General features: G+C 39.8%; 1 protein-coding gene across 2 annotated transcripts in view; it reads left to right on the top strand.

Annotated features, from left to right (window-relative positions):
- LOC109926735 (acid sphingomyelinase-like phosphodiesterase 3b) overlaps positions 1-18,827 on the top strand; it is a 43,216-nt gene extending 24,389 nt beyond the window's left edge. For both annotated transcript variants that reach the window (XM_020526588.2, XM_048612883.1), the window contains 2 exons: positions 12,158-12,291; positions 16,593-18,827. In XM_020526588.2, coding sequence (XP_020382177.2) covers positions 12,158-12,291; positions 16,593-16,958 — 500 coding nt within the window. In that variant the 3' untranslated portion in view covers positions 16,959-18,827. The remainder of the gene's footprint in view (positions 1-12,157; positions 12,292-16,592) is intronic.
- Positions 18,828-20,334: the final 1,507 nt, after the last annotated feature.

The following is a 20,334-nucleotide window of genomic DNA, read 5'->3' as shown; positions in this document are numbered from 1 at the left end:
TACTTGGACTTTAGTAAAGCCTTTGACAAGGTTCCACATGGTAGACTAATTAGTAAAGAACATGGGATTCAGAGTGATCTTCCCAATTGGCTATAAAATTGGCTTAACAGGAGACAGAGAGTGGTGGTGGGATCAGTGCTGGGTACATTTTTTGCCATTTATATAAATGATTTAGACGTGAATATAGAAGGCATAGTTAGTAAGTTTGCGGATGACACCAAAATTGGTGGTATAGTCGACAGTGAAGAAGACTATCTAAGATTACAAAGAGATCTTGATTAATTGGGTCAATGGGCTGAGGAGTGACAGATAGAGTTGAATTTGGATAAATGTGAGATATTGCATTTTGGTAAAACAAACAAGGGCAGGATTTATACTTATTAAAAGTGGGGCCTTTGGTAGTGTTTTGGAACAGAGAGACCTATGGGTTCAGGTATATAATTCTTTAAAGTTTGCATCACATGTAGACAGGGTGGTTAAGAAGGCGTTTAGCATGCTTGCCTTCGTTGCTCAAACCTTTGAGTATGGGAGTTGGGACGTCATCTTGAGGTTGTACAGTATGTTGGTGAGGCCTCTTCTGGAGTACTGTGTCCGGTTGGTTGCCTGTTATAAGAAGGATATTATTAAGCCAGAGAGAGTACAGAAATGAGTTACCAGGATGTTGCCGGGACTGGTGTGTTTGAGTTATAGGGAGAGGCTGGATAGGCTGGGACTTTTTTTACTGGCGCGTAGAATGTTAAGGGGTGACTGTATAGAAGTTTATAAAATCATGAGGGGCATGGATAAGATGAATAGCAAAGGTCTTTTCCCTATGGTGGAGGTGGGGGGTGGCGGGGCGGGGGGTGGGACGGGTGCGTCCAAAGCTAGGGGGCATATTTTTAAGGTGAGACATGTGGGAAAGCGTGAGGTTACATACTTTGGTCAGAAGAATAGAGACGTAGACTATTGACTATATGGGGAAAGGCTTTGGAAATCTAAAGCACAAAGGGACTTAGGAGTCCTAATTCAGGATTCTCTTAAGGGTAACATGCAGGTGTAGTTGGCAGTTAGGAAGGCAAATTTAATGTTAATATTCATTTTGAGAGGGCTAGAATACAGGAGCAGAGATGTCCTGCCCAGGCTGAATAAAGCTCTGATCAGACTGCACTTGGTATACTGTGAGCAGTATTGGACCCCATATCTAAGGAAGGATGTACTGGCGTTGGAGAGGGTTCAGAGGAAGTTCACAAAAATGATCCTGGGAATGATGGCTTGTCATATGAGGAGCGGCTGAGGATGCTGGGCCTGTACTCGATGGAATTAAGAAGGATGACAGGGAGATTTCATTGAAAATTACAGAATACTGAGAGGCCTGGACAGATTGGATGTGGAGATGATGTTTCCATTACTGGGAGGAACTAAAACCTGAGGGCACATCCTCAGAGTGAAGAGACCACCCCTTAGATCTGAGATAAAGAAGGATTTCTTCAGCCGGAGGGTGGTGAGTCTGTGGATCTCATTACTGCAGAAGACTGTGGAGGCCAAGTCATTGAGTGTCTTTAAGACAGAGATGGATAAGTTCTTGAATAGTAAGGAGATCAAGGGTAATGGGGAGAAGGCAGAAGAATGAGGTTGAGAAACATATCAACCATGGTCGCAGAGCAGAGCAGACCTGATTGGCCGAATAGCCTAATTCTGCTCCGATATTTTATGGTCCTATGTTCAGACATATTGGGACAATTCTGCCCTTCATTAGTTGAACAGGAAACCTACTGGAACAAGCACACCTCTAGTTTTACACCAATGCAATTTCACTCTCCATTGAAATTTCTCCTCCATTGAGGAGGCGATGGCCTAGTGTTATTATCGCTGCTCTGTTAATCCAGGTACCCCGATAAAGTTCTAGGGACTGGGTTTGAATCCTGCCACGGCAGATGCTGGAATTTGAATTCAGTAACTATCTGGAATTAAGAATCTAATGATGATCATGAATCCATTGTTGATTGTCAGGAAAAACCCATCTGGTTGACTAATGTCCTTTAGGGAAGGACGCTGCCATCCTTACCTGGTCTGGCCTACATGTGACTCCAGACCCACAGCAATGTGGTTGACCCTTAACTGCCCTCTGGGCACTAAGGTTTTGGAGTAGATTTGTAGCTCAGGTTGTGGGTGTTAAAGCTGTTGAGGTTGGTTGGCTCGCCGAGCTGGTTTCTTGTTTCAGCGAGCCAACCAATCTCAACAACCTCAACACCCACAACCCAAGCTACAACAAGAAACCAGCTCGGCGAGCCAACCAACCTCAACAACCTCAATGCCCTCTGGGCAATTAGGGATGGGCAATAAATGCTGCCTAGCCAATGATGCCCCTCATCCCATGAACGAATAAAAGAATAAAGGAATTCCACACGATTCTGTGCCTTGTCGAACAATTCAGTTTAAAATTACCAAAGGGTTGCAGTGGGAGAGAGATCCACTGAGACCTCAGTTTAAAATTGACCTTCCATTCTCAATGTGCAGGATGCAAATCAGGGGACTAAATCATTTAAGGCCATTCTCAATGTCTCAAAGTAACAGTGGTGAACATTAGATGGAAGACCATCTTTGTAAGAATCGTCCAGCCAGGCATCAGTGAAGCACATAGAGTGATAGAGTCAAACAGCACTCAGATCTGCCTCCTCCCCAACTTACTCAGGAGCTCTGATAAAAATAAGGTAGGTGGGTTATTTTGAAAATGAGACATTGGTACAGAGAGCTTTAATGTTCATGACCAAAACTACTGCTTTTCACTTCATCACTTTTGTATTTGAGAAACCAAGATTAGAGATCAAAGAGCTTAAAACAGAACATCCCAAAATTGAAAATAGGGAGAGAGAAGTTACAGATTCAACTTAGGAACAAATAATCAGACAAAGTCAAAGTTTAATATTTAAATTTGGGACAGAGAAATGAAAGAGGTAATGAGTTAACAGATTGTAGGTAATTGCAGCAGCTCCACTTTCTTTACCACCTTTCTTTATGTGCATACGGGAAGGATGTAGGGAAGAGGAAAGAACAATGTCTTTACACCTTCAAAGGTCTAGAGGAAGTTCAGATAAATAGCTTCTGACAGGAAGAGGCTAAAGTTTGAAGTGAGAAGGGGTCACATGCGCACCATTCCAAGTAATTCCATCTTAAAGATAAATTTTAAAGACAAATAAACAGACCCTCAAATGTAAAAACAAAACCTTTACTCAGTTGAAGCATTCAAAAATGATGTATTCCAAATTCAGCAAGGAATAGAATACTAACTTGGGCTGGTATAATGAAGTGCAAGCCCCCAAGTATACTCCAAGATTGATGTCAAAGTAGACTTTTCTCGTTCCTATAGTCATATCAGAAAGATGAACATACGGTGAATCTCTGGATAAAGTCCCTTTCAAGTTATAGCTTTCCATGTGGTTATAAAAGGTGTTCTTAATAGTAACTTAGATTTTGCAGTGAACTAGCAGAATTTTCTTACTAGCTTCAGCACCCTACATAGAAACCAAATGAAAATCCTGACCCTACATTTGATAGGAGCAAGGAACTCTTGAATGCCTGTCTACATGCTAATCATGCTATTCTGAAAATATATTTATATTTTCAGAAGCCTTTTGATAAAGTCCTCCACAGGCGGGTGCTTAGAAAAATTAAAGCACATGGATAGAAGGTAATGTACCTGCATGGATTAACGATTGGCTAACCAACTGAAAACAGTAGGAATAAATGGATCATTCTTGTATTGGCAGGCTGTGACTAGATGTGTACTGCAAGGATCAGTACTTGGACTCCAGCTGTTCACAATATATATCAATGCTTTGAAGGTGGTGACTGAATGTAATATTTCCAAATTTGTGGATGATACAAAGCTAAATGAGAATGTGTTATGAGGGAGATGTAAAATGACTTCAGGAGGATTTGGCAGGGTTAGTAAATGGCCAAGAACATGGCAGATGGGATATGATATGGAAAAAAAAGTGGTTTTTCACTTTGGTCAAAGAAACACATATGTAGAGTATTTCTTAAATAATAAGAGGTTGGAAAGTGTAGATGTACAGAGGGATGTGAGTGTCCTTTTTGATAAGTCACTGAAGGCCAACATGCAGGTGAAGCAAGCTATTAGGTAAACTAACAGAAGGCTATTACATGAGGATTTGAGTACAAGAGAAATTAAGTCTTGCTTCAATTGTATAGGAGCTTGGTTGGACCTCACCTGGAGTACCATGTTGAGTTTTAGTCTCCTTATTTCAGAAAGGATACTGTTTCATTTGATGAAGTGCAACAAAGGTTCACCAGACTTGTTTCAGGGATGATGAACCTGTCCTATGAAAAGATTCAGCAAACTGGACCTGTATTTATTTGAAGAATGAGAAGTGATCTCTTTGAAATTTATAAAATACTTAAAGTCATTGTTAGATCAGATATTTATAAGATGTTTCCCTTGGTTCGTGAGTCTAAAATGAGGGGACACAATTTAAAAATAAGGGGGATGCCACTTAGGTCCGGGATGAGGAGAAAATCTTTTACTCGAGGGGGTTGTGAACCTCTGGAATCTCTACCACAGAGGGCTGTGGGATCTCAATCTTTGAGAATGTTTAAAATAAAGATTGATTACCAATGGCGTAGAGAGTTATGGGAATGGAGTGGGTACAAGAGCATTAAGAGTCCAATCAGCCATAATCATATTGAATGGCGGGTAGGCTCAATGAGTTGAATACTTTACTCCTATTTCTATGTAGAGGTTTGTCTGTGTCTGAATGGGAATAATGTTTAATTTGTAGGCATTTCTATAGCCATGATGATTTCTTTTTAAAATCAGTCTGAAAGAGAGAGAGCTCTTAGACGTTAATGAAAATGTGTTTACGTTGGAAGACTTTTCATGAGTGGACAAAATAAACAATTCTGCATTAGTCTTTCAATTTAGAAGATGAGAGGTTTGTTTTCTCTTTTGATTGGTTGAAGCACCCATAGCTTGGAAAACATGTTGAGTTTCAGGCTTTCAGAAGTCTTGGCTGAAGCTGGATGTGTGAATCAGTTGCTCCTAAAGATAGTTTAGAATGGTTAAGAAATTTGTTACCTCTGAAAGGAATTTAGTTTGAACATTCAGATGAGAAGTGTTTGGTTAAAATCCTAAAGGGACTATGTGAAGCTGAGAGAGTCTATGCTCAGTCGTATGAAGGCTCAAGGAAGAGGTGATTCAATTCTCCAAACTGGGAGTTGAAACCACAGCCAAGTCAAACCTTTTGTGTGATAGACAGTACCATAAAGAAGTGCTGTTAGAATAAATAGGATTGTATTTCATCATTTATTTCAAAGTCTTTAAACTTGTGTTATATGTAAATAGTTTGCTTTTTCCCTTTATTTCTTTACTTATTTGATTAATAAACATATGTTTTGTTGTTAACTGTGCAATGCTTCAGATTCAGAGACAATCTAATAAAAACTAATATGGTTGATCAAGCCAGATTTCAGTCTGGGATTTAACTTGTCAAATAATAGCATCAGCTTGTACATTACTCTGGGGTAAATGTCATATATCAAAGACTTTCAATAAAGCAATGGCTTTCAGTGGGTGCTTTAGGTAGTACACAGGAAGATTTAAAATGCAAGTCATTGACGTAGCCAAGGTCAACTGACAGAACCGGCCAGAACCATCTTCCCTCCACCCACAGGATGTGATACATGTGGCTGCAGTTTGTGCAGCACAAGTTATCATACATGTGAGCAGTGGCAATGTGACTTTATAAGCAAAAAAATGTTACTGCTTCAGCATGCAAGGTGTTGGGCTGAAAACAAAGTGGAATCTGCTGAATTTAGAGTCCCACCTAGAAATAAAGTTATCCAGCATGGAAGCTGGCATTACTTCATTGGTTTGCAGTGATTGGAGAAGTGGGTTGAGTAGGATTGGTACAGAGCCTGTGAGGTCCTTTCCCCTGCCTAAGTGGTGACAAATGAAAAAAGGTTTGTGAACCACTGCAGTAAGGTACTGCAAGATTGATTCATGATGAAGGTCAGAAAATGAGAGGTTCGGGAACGGATAGCAAAATGGAGAACAGCTACTCAGAATGGTAAAGATGCGATTATTGTTCACAATATTATTAACAATTCAAAACTAGGAAATCAGAAGCATTAAAAAATGTGCTTGCCTGCAAATTGGAGTTAGGACTAAGGAAGAATGCATTTTAATAGAAGTAGACATTGATAAACTTGCAGAATCAGTTTTAATTTGCCAAAAGAAGAGGTCATATGAAGTCGTGAAAAAGTTTAGTAAGGTAATTATGAAATTTGTGTTTCCGCAAGGAGACCAACAATAGAGACTATAAATAGCTCACTCCTAAATCCAAAAGGGAATTCAGGGCAAGTTTATGAAGAGAGTAGTTAGAATGTGGAGTAGTTTCTTTTATTATTCAGTCAAGGGACATCACTTGCAAGGCCAAAATTTATTGTTCACCCTAACGGCCCAGGAGAGAATGGGGTGGAGAGCCATCTTCTTAAATATTGCATGCATGCCGTGCAGACACACCCACAGTGCTCTAGTTAGTTAGGGAGTTCTACGATTTTGACTCTGTAACAGCGAAAGAACGGTGATATAGTTGCAAGTCAGAATGGTGTGTAACTTGGAGGAAAACGTACAGGTGATGATATTCCCAGCATCTGCTGCCTTTGTCCTTCTAGACGGCTGAAGTCATGGGTTTGAAAGATCGCATCAAAGTTGAGGCAAATAGCCCAGATGCATTTAAGGAAAAGGTAGATAGTGTGTGATTGAGAAAGAACCGAAAAGAAAACATTTGGAAGAGTGATGGGAAGAGATTCATATGGACAATAAACACTGTCAGATAAATTGGGCCAAATGATCTGTTGCACTGCAAACCCTTCAATTGAGTGATTTTTTTTTTCTTCAAAACACTTTACACTACATGATTGATCTATAAACTTGATAAAGCTCAGTTTGGGCTCATTTTGGACCACAAAAATGACCAATTTGCCTGACTGACTGCTACTCAGGCCAGAAGCAATTCACACCAGGTTTTGTAAGTAACAGCAAAATAACCATTTATTAAAAAGTGCTAACTTTGACAAGAGCAGAAGGAAAAAAAGACTAGTAGACAACTACTATGCAATTTAAACTATACCCCTTCCAAAACTTGAAAACCACATGCATGCATGCATGTGTAAACACACACACGATTAAGACAGACAAAAGATAAATGGTTTAACACAGATACTATGGGTGGAAAAAGAATATAGACAAGGTAAATAAAGATCCAAAATTCCAAAGTCCCAAACACAAATTGAAGTTTTATTTTACTCAACCCTTTTGATTTTATCAGTGGTGACATGTTATTGTCTATCGGGTAACAGTTGTTATTTGATTCAATGGTTGATCAGATGGACCTAAATCTCTCGTTTTTAAAATTCTCTCCTTCTTGTTTTCTGTCTTTTCTTCACACAGAGAGAGCAGCGGATGTTCCTTTCCCTTTCACTGCTACAAAAAGCAATACTAGAATCACACTGCTCAAACTTAGGCAACAGTTGATTAGAAAACTCTCCTGGTATTTCCGTTATAGCAGTCCACCCCCATTTCAGTTTATAGCCCCAAAAGAAACGTGGTCTCTTATAGTTGTGTCTTAAGAGGGAAGACATAGCTTCTGAATCATTTTAAATTTGTTTTGAGAATATGGCTGGGTGGCTTGAACTTATTTACATGAATTTTAATGTGGTTAAAACCTTAAGGTGAACAGTTTCATACATTAAAGGAAAAATGTAGGAGAAAATAGAACCAATTTTGTCTAGCAACGGGAGTCCAATATAACAAAGACAGAACCACCTAGAAGCAGACAGACAATGTGTAAGTTTAATCAGACAGAAACGGTGTGTCACAGCAGAAATGCGATAAATATCAATCTCTAAAGCAGTCGGAGATGAGGAAAATCAAAATGCTAACTTGCTAAGAGCAAAGGTCCAGGAACCAATAGCGGCAGTGCTAAATGAACAAGGAACTGAGGTTTGGGTGTCTGTGAGGTTATTAGAGTAAAAAGGTTGAATCTTTATTTTGAATCTTTGTAATAACACAATTTCGAATAATTCTTGCATAGTGTTTAATAGTTTATTTTTCTTTTGTGTAAAGAATCTTTATGTTCTATTGTTAATGGGTCCTTTGACCTGAAATGTTAATCCTGATTTCTCTCCACAGATGCTGCCAGACCTGCTGAGATTTTTCTAGCAATTTCTGTTTTTGTTACAAAACTGCATTAACCCTATTTACCTGCACTTGGTCCATAGCCTACTATGCCCCAGAATTTTAAGCACTTATCTAGATGCTTCTCAAACGTTACAAGAGTATCTGGCTCCACCACCTTCTTGGGAAGTATGTTCCATATTTCTACCACCCACTGGGTGAGAACAAAAAAAGCCTTAAATGTCCTCTAAACCACTTATTGCTCACCTTAAACTTGTGCCCTTTGGTCTTAAGTACATCTTTCATGGGAGAAAGAATCCATGCGATCTACTCTGTCTATGTCTAATCTCAGTCACATTTCCACCGTCAGCTTCTTCTTCTCCAAGGAAATAACAAACACAGCCTATTCAGTCTTTTCATAACTGAAAGTTTTTATCCCAGAAAACTAGTGAATCTCTTCTGCACTCTCCTCAGTGTAATGACATCTTTTCAATAGTGTGGTGACAACATTTTTTTGAAACCATTAATTTATGGCAACTTTAAGCAGATTATGCAACCAGGGCCCTGATGAAGGTGCACAGTGGAAAGGTTCAAGAGAACATATTTAGAATCACTCAAATGTATCCCACAATATAAACAAATTAGAAAATAACTCAAAATCAAGGCCAGAACTCGTTGCTGCCATGATGACAGAACTGTGCAAGAGGCAAAACAAACCTTTTCATTACTTCCACAATAGAATCACATTGTTTACAACAGTAATTGGAGTGTCAGTGATAGCGTTTAAAAATCTTTGAATTCTACTGTGGGTCATTATTTGTCCTCATTTCTCCAACAGTGGTGCTTGCCAAATATTTTCCCACTGTGACTCAGTTGAGGCTTGAAAATTGCTGTGATCCCAGAGAATGAAAATGTGGATGGGAGGGATTGTGTGAGCAGAGTGATTTGAGAGAGTTGTGGAGGGGCAGAGCTAAGAGAGCAGTGGCTTCCTGTAATTTGCACAAGTTATTTTTATGTCTATGATGTGTACTTTGAACACTTATGTTTAAATCTTCATTTAAATTGCAAGCATATCAACAATCTCAAAAAAGGTTTTATGGATCAGCAAACATTAACATTACTGAGTGAAATGCTGAAAATATTGGAGTACCATCACTTCAGGTGATTTTTCTATGCAGAGGCCTTCTGTAATGGCCCCTGGATGTCGTTCAGAATCCTGACCTTACCCTCCAAGGACCACACCTACAAAATACTGCTTTCAGGCTTGGTTGTATTTATCATCAGCCAAGCATAAAATTTCAAGTTTCTAAATTATCTCTTGTAGATTTCTTCAGTTCCCAAAATTGATAAAGTTGAGTGTCATATGCTTGGGCAAGTCTGACTCTAACTCTGAAGCATAAGATGCAATTGAAAACTTTACAGTACTTATTTATATTTGTAGTGATGGCAACGAGGTCAACCAGGTGGACCTAATAGAATGAGAGTACCCTGATTGGACCAGATTAACAATCCCAATCAGGAAGCCCTGGCTGACAGATACAAACAGGAATGTCAGATGTTCTATTCACTCCAAGCTGGATAAGTGTCAAGGACTCTCCAAACAGAAAATAGAGGGTGACCTGGTGATTGGATACTGGCCTCCATGGAGTTATTTCAATACTAAACCTACTTGTGTAGGATTTCCAAATGTAGATTTGGTGTACTCAGTAAATTACTGGTTACAAATAATATATTTCCACTCTTGATTATTGTAATCTTATATTGTTGTTTTAGTATATTTCAGAATTTTGACCAGACAGTGGTTAATGGGCCTTTGATTTTCTCAGCATCATTTTTTCCCTTGAATGCCATTTGTATGTTTGTGTGCACACGTTGCAACCAATGTAAACAGCGTCACTTCACAATTATTTTTAAAGACCTCTTTGGGCATGTTATGGCACATACCTCCATAGAAGGTGGGACTTGAAGCTGGATCTTCTGACCTAGAAGCAGGGACACTACCACAACACCACAAGTGCCCCTTCACATGTATTTATCTATGGCCCATAACCTTTCAACTGCCCGCGGCACTTTACAGGAAGTGACAAGAATGAACGTTCGGCTATGAGCAAAGGTTAGGACAGGTAAATGAGGACTACATCACAGAGATAGTAGGAACTGCCGATGCTGGAGAATCTGAGATAACAAGGTGTAGAGCTGGATGAACACAGCAGGCCAAGCAGCATCAGAGGAGCAGGAAAGCTGACGTTTCGGGTCGAGATCCTTCCTCTGAAGAATAGAGAATTGGCTGACTGGCAGAAAGCAGAGAGTGGGGAATAAGGTGGGGAGGTGGGGGTGCTTTCCCAGGATGGTAGCCAGTGACTGGTGGGATTCTACAGGGGTCAGTTTTGGGACCACAACTATTCACACTATACATTAAAAATCTGGATGAAGGATTGAGGGCATTGTTGCTCAGTTTGCAGATGACACAAAGATAGGTGGTGGGACAGGTAGTGTTGAGGACATGGGGAGGCTGCAGAATGACTTGGACAGACTAAGACAGTGGGCAAAAAGTGGCAGATGGAATACAATGTGGGACAGTGTGAAGTTATGCATTTTGGTGGGAAGAATAGAGGCATACACTATTTTCTAAGTCTGGAGTGACTTCAGAAATCTGAATCACAAAGGGACTTCAGTGTCCGAGTTCAGGGTTCTCTTAAGGATAACGTGCAGATTCAGTTAGCAGTTAGGAAGGCAGATTCAATATTAGTAATCATTTCAAGAGGGCTAGAAAACAAGAACAGAAATGTACTGCTGAGGTTGTATAAGGCTCTGGTCAGACTACATTTGGAATATTGAGAGCAGTTTTGGGACCCGTACCTCAGGAAGGTTGTCCTGGTTGGGAGGAGTTCCTGAGGAATGATCCCAGGGATGGAGACCTTGTCGTACAAGGAGCAGTTGAGGACTCTGCGTCTATACTCTATGGAATTAAGAAGGATGTTTGGGAATGGCGGGGGGGGGAGATCTCATTGAAACTTGCAGATACTGAGAGGCCTGGATAGATTGGACATGGAGATGATGTTTCCACTAGTAGGAGAGACTGGAATCCCAGGGCACAGCCGCAAAGTAAAGGGACAACCCTTTCAAACTGAGTTGAAAAAGAATTTCTTCATCCAGATGGTGGTAAATCTGTGGAACTCATTGCTGCAATGGACTGTGGAGGAGGCCAAGTCTTTGAATGTATTTGGAAGAGAGATAGATTGGTTCTTGATTAGTAAGGGATCAAGAGTTACGGGGAGAAGGCAGGGAAGTCGGATTCAGAAATATAGCCATGGTTGAAGGGCAGAACAAATGGTTGAATTTTGCTCCTATATCTGATGATCTGATGGTCTAAATACTTTTAAAGCCTGAGCACTTTCTTCCATGTCCTTACCCAAACCCCAACACATGAGGCCTTGTAATTGCATGGGCTGCTACCACAACCAACCCATTGTCAGCCACTAAAAGCCCCCATCAGTAGCTATTGTTTCTCCCAGACTGTAAAAGATTATTGCGCTTTCTCTCCACAGATGCTGGCAGACCTGCTGAACTTCTCCAGCAATCTCAGTTTTTATTTCTGATTTCCAGCATCTACAGTTCTTTGGGTTTTTTTTTTAAGATCATGGGTTTAATCCCAACTGTACAGTCCTGCATACCTCTGATAACCCTCCATCCCCTTAGTAATCAAGAGCCTATCTACAGCTGCCTAAAACATATTCAAAGATTCTTCATCCAAGGACAGGGTTATTGAATAGATCTATTGAAGGACAAGAATCTATGTAGATCAGCAAGGACAGGGTTTATGGTCACCAAGACTTTGAGAGGGACAGGGTGCCAGAGGAATCATTAGAGTAGTTTCAGTTTTGAAGACCATGACAGAATATTGTGATCATAGACCATGAATATTTCGAGGAGAGAACAAAAAGCAAGAGTAAAATATATATCTGCTGATGTTTCTACCAGGTTCTCCCATAGGAGTTATGTTTGTTACACCTGGCATTACTCCATGGAAAACAACACTGCCTGGTGTGGAGAATGGAGCTAACAACCCAGCAATTCGGGTATTTGAGTACAACACAAATACACTGGAAGTCCAGGTACGATTGCTGTCTGGTTTAAAATCTCAGCACTTCATAATTTTGTAGATACATTTTAAGTGCTTCCTTTGTTATTCTTTTCTAGCAAGTAAAAGTGCCATACCTCCAGCTACCATGAATTTTAGACCAGTAGGTCCCAAGTTTTGTTTCTTATCTATATAAAATTAACCAGAACAACACTTGAAATGCTACAATCAGCCTCACTTAGGTAAAATGAAATAATTTGAAGTGTCAGCTCTAAATGTGGTCAAGTGATTGTTTGGTAACAGAAGGGGTGTGCATGTTAAATGTGGTGCCTTCCATTGAAGAATAGCACATTTATACCCACATGAAGAAAGGCCTCTTGAGCATGTCAGCACATCTGGAACTATTCAATAGCCAATGCCTCCAGGAGAGTGGGGTAAAAGGAATACTTCATTTATATAACAGAAATTCAAAAATTGAGCAGTGCACGCTCAGATCTATACAGCCTTGCTTTCACTTTTTGGTAAACTTCACCCAACTCTGCCTGTATCCAGTAAATCTCTTGTTGGCCAATTAAGTGCTGACACATCACAACTCCAAAGTTCCTAACATGATAAGACTGAAATGAATGCTTAGCAGTAATGATATTGAGTGAATCTGTTTTTGTCTCTATCTAGGTATTAATGAAAATAAGACATCACTTAGTCATTGCTGGATTCCACTTCATCTTGAGACAGAATGCATTCTAAATCTTTACTTAATCTTTACTTAGTTTAGTTGATTTTGTGTCAAGCAGAACAATTGTAATTATTCAGTTATTTATTATCATTTCCAATTTAGAAGTGCTTTAATTCCATGCAGGAAATAATCACATTTTAAGGAAGCAAGTTATCTCTGCTGTTCCATGCGTTACAATATTAGTTATCATTCTACTGACCTGGCTCACATCAAGACAGAAATAAATTCAATTTCTAAACGTGGGCAAATTTGCAAGTTACTTTCTGTGACAAAGTTCAAGATTATAGTGAAGCATACCTTCAATAAAAACTGCCTTTCTTTTTTCCTGTGACCCAGTCATGATACATGGAGTTTGAAAGAATGAGCTTCTCTCTACTCTCGTGGTTTTTTAATGGAACAGTTATTAGAATAGAATATAGAGGGCTGGATTTTGTGTCAATGATGAAGAACTGGTGCTGACCTTGAAGACAGCTACGTTCAGAATTCTTGCAATCCCTGTGGTGAGAAGTTTAGCTCTCTTTCCCATTACATAATGCTACCGGATGGCATGGTGGCTCAGTGGTTAACACTGCAGCCTCACAGCGCTAGGGACCCTGGTTTGATTCCACCCTCAGGCGACTGTAGGTGTGGAGTTTGCACATTCTCCCTGTGACTGTGTGGGTTTCCACTTGATGCTCCAGTTTCCTCCCACAGTCCAAAGATGTGCAGGTTAGGTGGATTGGCCATGCTAAATTGCCCATACTGTCTGGGCTTATGTAAGTTAGGTGCTTTAGCCATAGGAAATGCAGTGTTACAGGGAAAGGGTAGGGGGATGGGTCTGGGTGAGATGCTCTTGGGAGGTTAGTGTGGACTTATTCGGCTGAATGACCTATTTCCACACTGTAGGGAGTCTATGATTCTCAGATCGAGCTGTAGTGATGTCGTCAAGCTGCCCAATCACGTTAAAGAATTCTCATAGTCAGCCAGCCACGAAGATGATTAGTAACTAATTCTCTTCTTAAAGATTTTATACAGTGAAGTCAAGTTTGAGACGTGCTATTTTCCGATGACCACTGTTGGCACTTCGTCGTATTTAGCACCCTTCCAGATGAGTCATATGGGGTAGTACAGCATAGAAATAGGCTGGTCCAACTTGTCCGTGCTGATCAGATATCCTAAACTAATCTAGTCCCATTTGCCAGCACTTGGCCCATATCTCTCTAAACCCTTCCTATTCATGTATCAATCCAGATGTCTTTTAAATGTTATTTTTGTACCAGCCTCCACCACTTCCTCTAGCAGCTCATTCCATTTACTCACCACCCTCTGTGTGAAAAAGTAGCCCCTTAGGTCTCTTTTACCTTGCCCCTCTCACCTTAAGCCCATGCCGTCTAGTCTTGGACTCCCCTGGGATAAAAGACCTTGTCTATTTACCCTATCCATGCCCCTCATGATTTTATAAACCTCCATAGGTCACCCCTCAAACTCTAAAGCTCCAGGGAAAAAAAGCCCCAGTCAATTCAGCATCTCCCTATAACTGAAACTCTCCAACCCTGGAAACATCCTTGTAAATATTTTCTGCACCCTGTCAAGTTTAAATACATCTTTGTTATAGCAGGGAGACCAGAATTGAAAGCAATATTCCAAAAGTGGCCTAACCAGTGTCCTGTTCAGCCACAACATGACATCCCAACTCCTTTACTATTTACATTCAGTTCTGATATAATGCATGTTTCTTCAATGTGAAATGGTTTCAACACGATTGAAAAATTTGTAGAATGCTATTTGTAGAACGCAAACTTTCCCTACCTGCATTGGCTATAACATGATTCTGTCACTTTAAATGTTGTTGCGTGATTTTCTTATAACGTGAGATCGCATGAGAATGGAACTATTGTGTTATATCAGAACTGACTGTACACTGACCAATAAAGGCAAATGTACCAAATGCCTTCTTCACTACCCTATCTACCTATGACTCTACTTTCAAGGAACAATGAACCTGCACCCCAAGGTCTCTTTGTTTGGCAACACTCCCCAGGACCCTACCATTAAGTGTACAAGTTCTGCCCTGATTTGCCTTATCAAAATACAACACCTCACTTTTATCTAAATTAAACACCATCTGCCAGTCCTTAGCTCATCCGCCCATCTGATCAAGCTTCCGTTGTACTCTGAGAGAACCTTCTTCACTGTCCACTACACCACCAATTTTGTTGTCATCTGAAAATTTACTAACCATTCCTCCTTTATTCACATCCAATGTTGCACTGGGTATGGGTTATTTGAGGTAGTTTGTTGCTACCAAACCTATTTGCCTTCATTTTGGGCCTGTCTACTAATTTGTTGAGGACATATCACCATAGAGTATCTGCAGAAGAGACATTGTTCTTAGAAGACAGGAAGGTTTATCACATGATAGCAATGAATACAACTACATTTGGTCACATTTGGGACCTTAGAGAGCTGGTACAGATAACAACTGCTCCCTCCAAAAGTGAGAGAAGAACAAGTTGTTTCCAACAACCAACTGTGTGACATCAGTAGAATAACATGAACATTCACTTTTTCAGAACCATAACTTATACAACGAGATCTGGTTGGCCAAATCTAGTAATTAATCAGAGACATCGAACAGCAGTTCATAGGTCACTTGGAGGTGGGATCATTTAATATTTTTAGGACAATGGTAGATAGATTCCTGTTTAACAGGAAATCAAGGGTTATTGGGGGTAGGTGGGAATGTGGAACTTGAAACACAGATGCATTGACGATGAACTTATTAAGTGGCTGAGCGTACTTGATGGGTGACTATTCCACTTCTGTTCCTATTTCATATGTTTAAAAGTAGTTTTTGGTCAGATCACAATCCAGAATTCAGTTACAACTCATTTACAGGGCGTAACTTTAATGGGGTTTTTAAACAGTGATGTGAGAGCAGGAGAGAACACAAGGAAGAAGGTGGAGAAAAGATTCACGGAATCGTTCCAGGGAAAGGAACTTAATTCTGAGAGTTTTAAAGCCGAAGCTATTCTCCATAAAAGAATGTAAGGTTGAGAAGAGAATTGATGTAAATGTCAAAATTGAAAGGTCTGAATAGAGTAGATCAAGAGAAACTGTTCCCATTGGTGGAAGAGTCAAGGAACAGATACACTAGCTTAGGTGATTAGGAAAAGAAGCGATGGCAATATAAACAAAAGCTTTTTTATGCAGCAAGTGGGTAGAATATGGATTGCTCTGCCTGAGAGTTTGGTAGAGACAGATTTCAATTGATATTTTCAAAGGAAATTGGATATTATCAGAAAAGAAACTTACGGTGCTCAGGGAAATACCTTGAAGTGGCACTGGCTGAGTAGTTCTTAAAGCTAGTACTGACATGATCTGCTGAGTGGCCTGCCTTCTGTACTACAAATATTTCACAACTCCATAATGTTTGTTTGCACTAAATCCAAAATTGCAATCCAATTCAGAAGGGTAACTACAACAAATGCTGACTACTCAATGTCAAAACACCTGAAAACCACACATAGTCAACTTTTTAATTATTTATGATCTTTAGGCACCAGTTGTAATTGATTTATGATTGTCATTAATTATTGTAACTATTGATTTTTCTTTAGGATCAGGTGACATACTTCTTCAATTTAAGCTATGCAAATACAATAGCTCCACTGTGGCAATTGGAATACCGTTTAACAGAGGCATTTAAGGTTCCAGATGGTACATTTAAGTCAATGCAAACAGTACTGGATAAGTTATACCATGAAAACTACTATCTACAGAAATATTATAAACTTAATTCCGTAAACTATGATTTAGCTGAATGTGACATGAACTGCAGAATTGATCAGGTTTGTGCAATCAAAGAAGTTGATTTTGCTAAATATGAAGATTGTGTGAAAAGAGAGAGCTCCTGTTCTGCTGTTACTGCCCAAGTGCCTGTTATTTCTTTTCTGTTGCTTTCCAATGTGCTCCTCCAATTCTAGCATATAACAGATCAGTAGAAACATGGCAAAGTATGAAGATCATAGACATTGTTTAACAGACAATCCCTAACTGACGATAATTATACTTAAATCTGCATGTAATTTATCCAGTATGATTAATTTGGATTGGGTCTTTGTTAAACTCAACCAACCCATTTATTCCTTTCACTTTATGCACAGTTATGCAGCTAAAGGTAATTGAGAAGAAAAAAATGCAACAAAACTGCATTTACAGCAGCCAGTCCATGCTGAAGATAATCTCCATGGACACACTTAAAAACAACCAACTTCATGACATTAACTGTGACCCAGAGGGGGCCTTCTTGTGGTACAGTAGTATTGCCCCTCCCCCTAGACCTGGTAGGTCTGGGTTCAAGTCCAAATGATCTACAAATGTGTAATAATATCTAAACAGGTTGGTTAGAAAATATATAAATGGAGTCAGAATCATTACAGCACTGACAATGACAAATCGTCACATTAAGACCATGCTGGCTATCTACAGAAAGATTCAGTCACTCATTCCCCTGTTCTGTCCTTGTAGCCCCACAGGTCTATTTCCCTCATGTCTGCAAATGTCTTTTCGAAATTAATTTGGTCCATTCCTACTTCTCTCACAGTCAGTAAGTTCTTTACCATTTGCTCTTGTCCTGGTTCAATCATGGGTTCGGTAGGATATAACAAAATACTCTACGAGTTATGTGATACTAATTAACAAGTTTATTGGTGGTTTAATATGTAATATATATATTAAGCAGAGATAAATATATTAGAAACACAAACAAACTAATGAGTGCTGAAACTACTTTAGACATGTTCAACAATGAGTCTCACTGTCCCCTGCCCACTTTACAACGGCTGGCCTGGAGAACTCGACGTTCTTGGCACCATTGGCAATCTCAGTCCAAGGTGAAGTCCTTGAATAGGATAAAGCCTCCAATATAAACACTATCCTGAATCTAAGATTACACATTGTATCATCATTCCGTAGTACTTTCAGGACTTTTCCAGAATTCCATTATGCTGAAATAACATGTCCAGGTAGCCCTGTGTAACAGCTCTTCAAGACAGTTCCCACTGATAAATTCATACCACATGACTATTTTTCAGTCAAAACAGGCTGTGATCAGATTAGGTCTGTTTTCCAGCATTTTTCCACTTTATTTCAGTTGTTCATTTTCATGCTCATTAACCCTTAATGGTCTGGTTTGAAGACATCATTTCTAAGCCTACCACTACAGCTCTCTAACAAAAAAAATTAAAGTTATTCCTCACAGACAACCGCATCTCTCTAAAACTAAAAGCAGTGTCCTCTAATGATATCAGCTACTGGCAACGGCTTTTCTTAGTCTACTTATAAACTTGTCATAATCTGGACCATTCCTAATAGATCACCTACAATCTTCATTGTCCCAAGGAGAGAATCTGAGCTTTTCCAACTAATCTTGGAGCTAAAATCTCTCATTCATGGAACCATTGTGGTAAATCTCCTATGCAATCTCCCACAGTTACTTCACAAGTTGCCTAAAAATCTCCAAACATCTGTAATGATTTAAGGTTCAGAATAGATTTTGCTGGGGTAAATGTAAAGAACTTGATTGTTAATCAATGCTTTGAAAGTTCTGTTGACTCATACATTGCTGCTATACATAGCCAATTTATGTCAGTAATGTTACCGATGCTAGTGGTTAAACTCATCATGTGGATGCTGAGTCATACTATTCAACACAACATAGAACCTACTTTGTGGTAAAGTAAGGGTATGGTGAGTGAGGCAAGGAAGTACAAAATAGGAACAAAAACAGAAATTTCTAGAAAACTCAGCAGGTCTGGCAACATCCGTTGAGAGAAAGCAGAGTCAACATTTTGGGTCCAGTGACTCTTCTTCAGAACTGTTCTCAACTACTGCCAGGCCTGCTGAGTTTTTTCCAGCAATTTCTGTTTTTGTTTCTCATTTGCAGCATTCTCAGTTCTTTGTTTTTTTTTGTTAAGTACCAGTTAAGCATTAGATGAATGGATTTCTGCCAAAGAGCTGCCAAGTCATCAAAAGATCAGGTCAAAAGTGGCAAACATATCCTCTAATTGAAAGGTAAGAAAGGGGAGTAAAAATAGGCTGTAAGATCCTGATTCCGATCTTGATTCCATGCTCCCTCCCAATCATATATATCTATGAATTAAAAGCAAAGCATCCGCAGCACTTTGGAATGAAGAATTTCAAAGATTCTCAATTTTCCCTGAGTGAAGTGATTTTTCCTCCTCTCAGTCTTAAGTAGCTGACCACACATCAAGATAATGCCCCTCATTCCAGACCTTCCAGCCACATTTACTGTCTGAGATCAGATTCAAACATAAGCACCTCAGATTTATTTTTCTCTTTATTCTTTCATGAGATGTTACTGGCCAGACCAGTTTTCATTTTCCATCTCTTGCTGCCCTTTGACTCTTGAATATGCTGTTTTGAACACATTGGCTCCAGTGTTTGAGTTCTAAATAACCAGTGGGAATATAGTGATTGTTTCTTTATTTGAATAAAGTTCCTTTGATTATTTTGGAGAAATCATTAAGTGCCTGAATTACCATTCACAATTCAGATGAAATTGCTGTAACGGAAGATTCAATAACCTGTCCACTTAAAAAGCAAATTCCTGTCAACATCCTGGAGGATATCATTGACCCCACACTGAACTGGACCAGTGAAATAAATTCTGCAGCACAAAATTTGTCTCCTGTCCAGCACCTGCAAAGCATGAATTGGTAGCATAATGGAATACTCTCCACTTCCTTGGATGAGTGCAGCTTCAACAACACTCATGAAGCTCTACAACATCCAGGATAAAGCAGCCCGTTTGATTGGGATCCCACCTACAACCTTAAACATTTGCTCCCTCCACTGACACAAAGTAGCAGCAGTGTACACAATCCACAAGCTGCACTGCACTAACTCACCAAGGCTCCTTTAGCAACAGCTTCCAAATCCACAACAAGAGTAGCAGATACATGGGATCACCACCACCTGCAAGCAGCCCACTAAATCACACATCACCCTGACTTGGAATTACATCACCGTTCCTTCACCATTACTTAAAATCCTGGAATTTCCTCTATAGCAGGCGCTCTTATGCCCAAGGATTACAGCAATTCAAATATGTGGTTCACTATCACCTTCTGAAGGGCAATTAGGGATGGGCAATAAATACCTAGCCAGCATGCCCAAATTCTGTGAACAAGAGAAAATAGCAGGATGCTGAAGCACCCAGCTTGCATCCTATTCACATTGTGCAGGGCTGGATGAACACAGCAGGCCAAGCAGCATCATAGGAGCAGAGAGGCTCTGCTCCTATGATGCTGCTTGGCCTGCTGTGTTCATCCAGCCCTG

Source organism: Rhincodon typus, chromosome 27 (genome assembly GCF_021869965.1).
Source record: "Rhincodon typus isolate 14 chromosome 27, sRhiTyp1.1, whole genome shotgun sequence".
Taxonomy (NCBI): domain Eukaryota; kingdom Metazoa; phylum Chordata; class Chondrichthyes; order Orectolobiformes; family Rhincodontidae; genus Rhincodon; species Rhincodon typus.
This window is presented reverse-complemented; position numbering and strand designations above follow the sequence as displayed.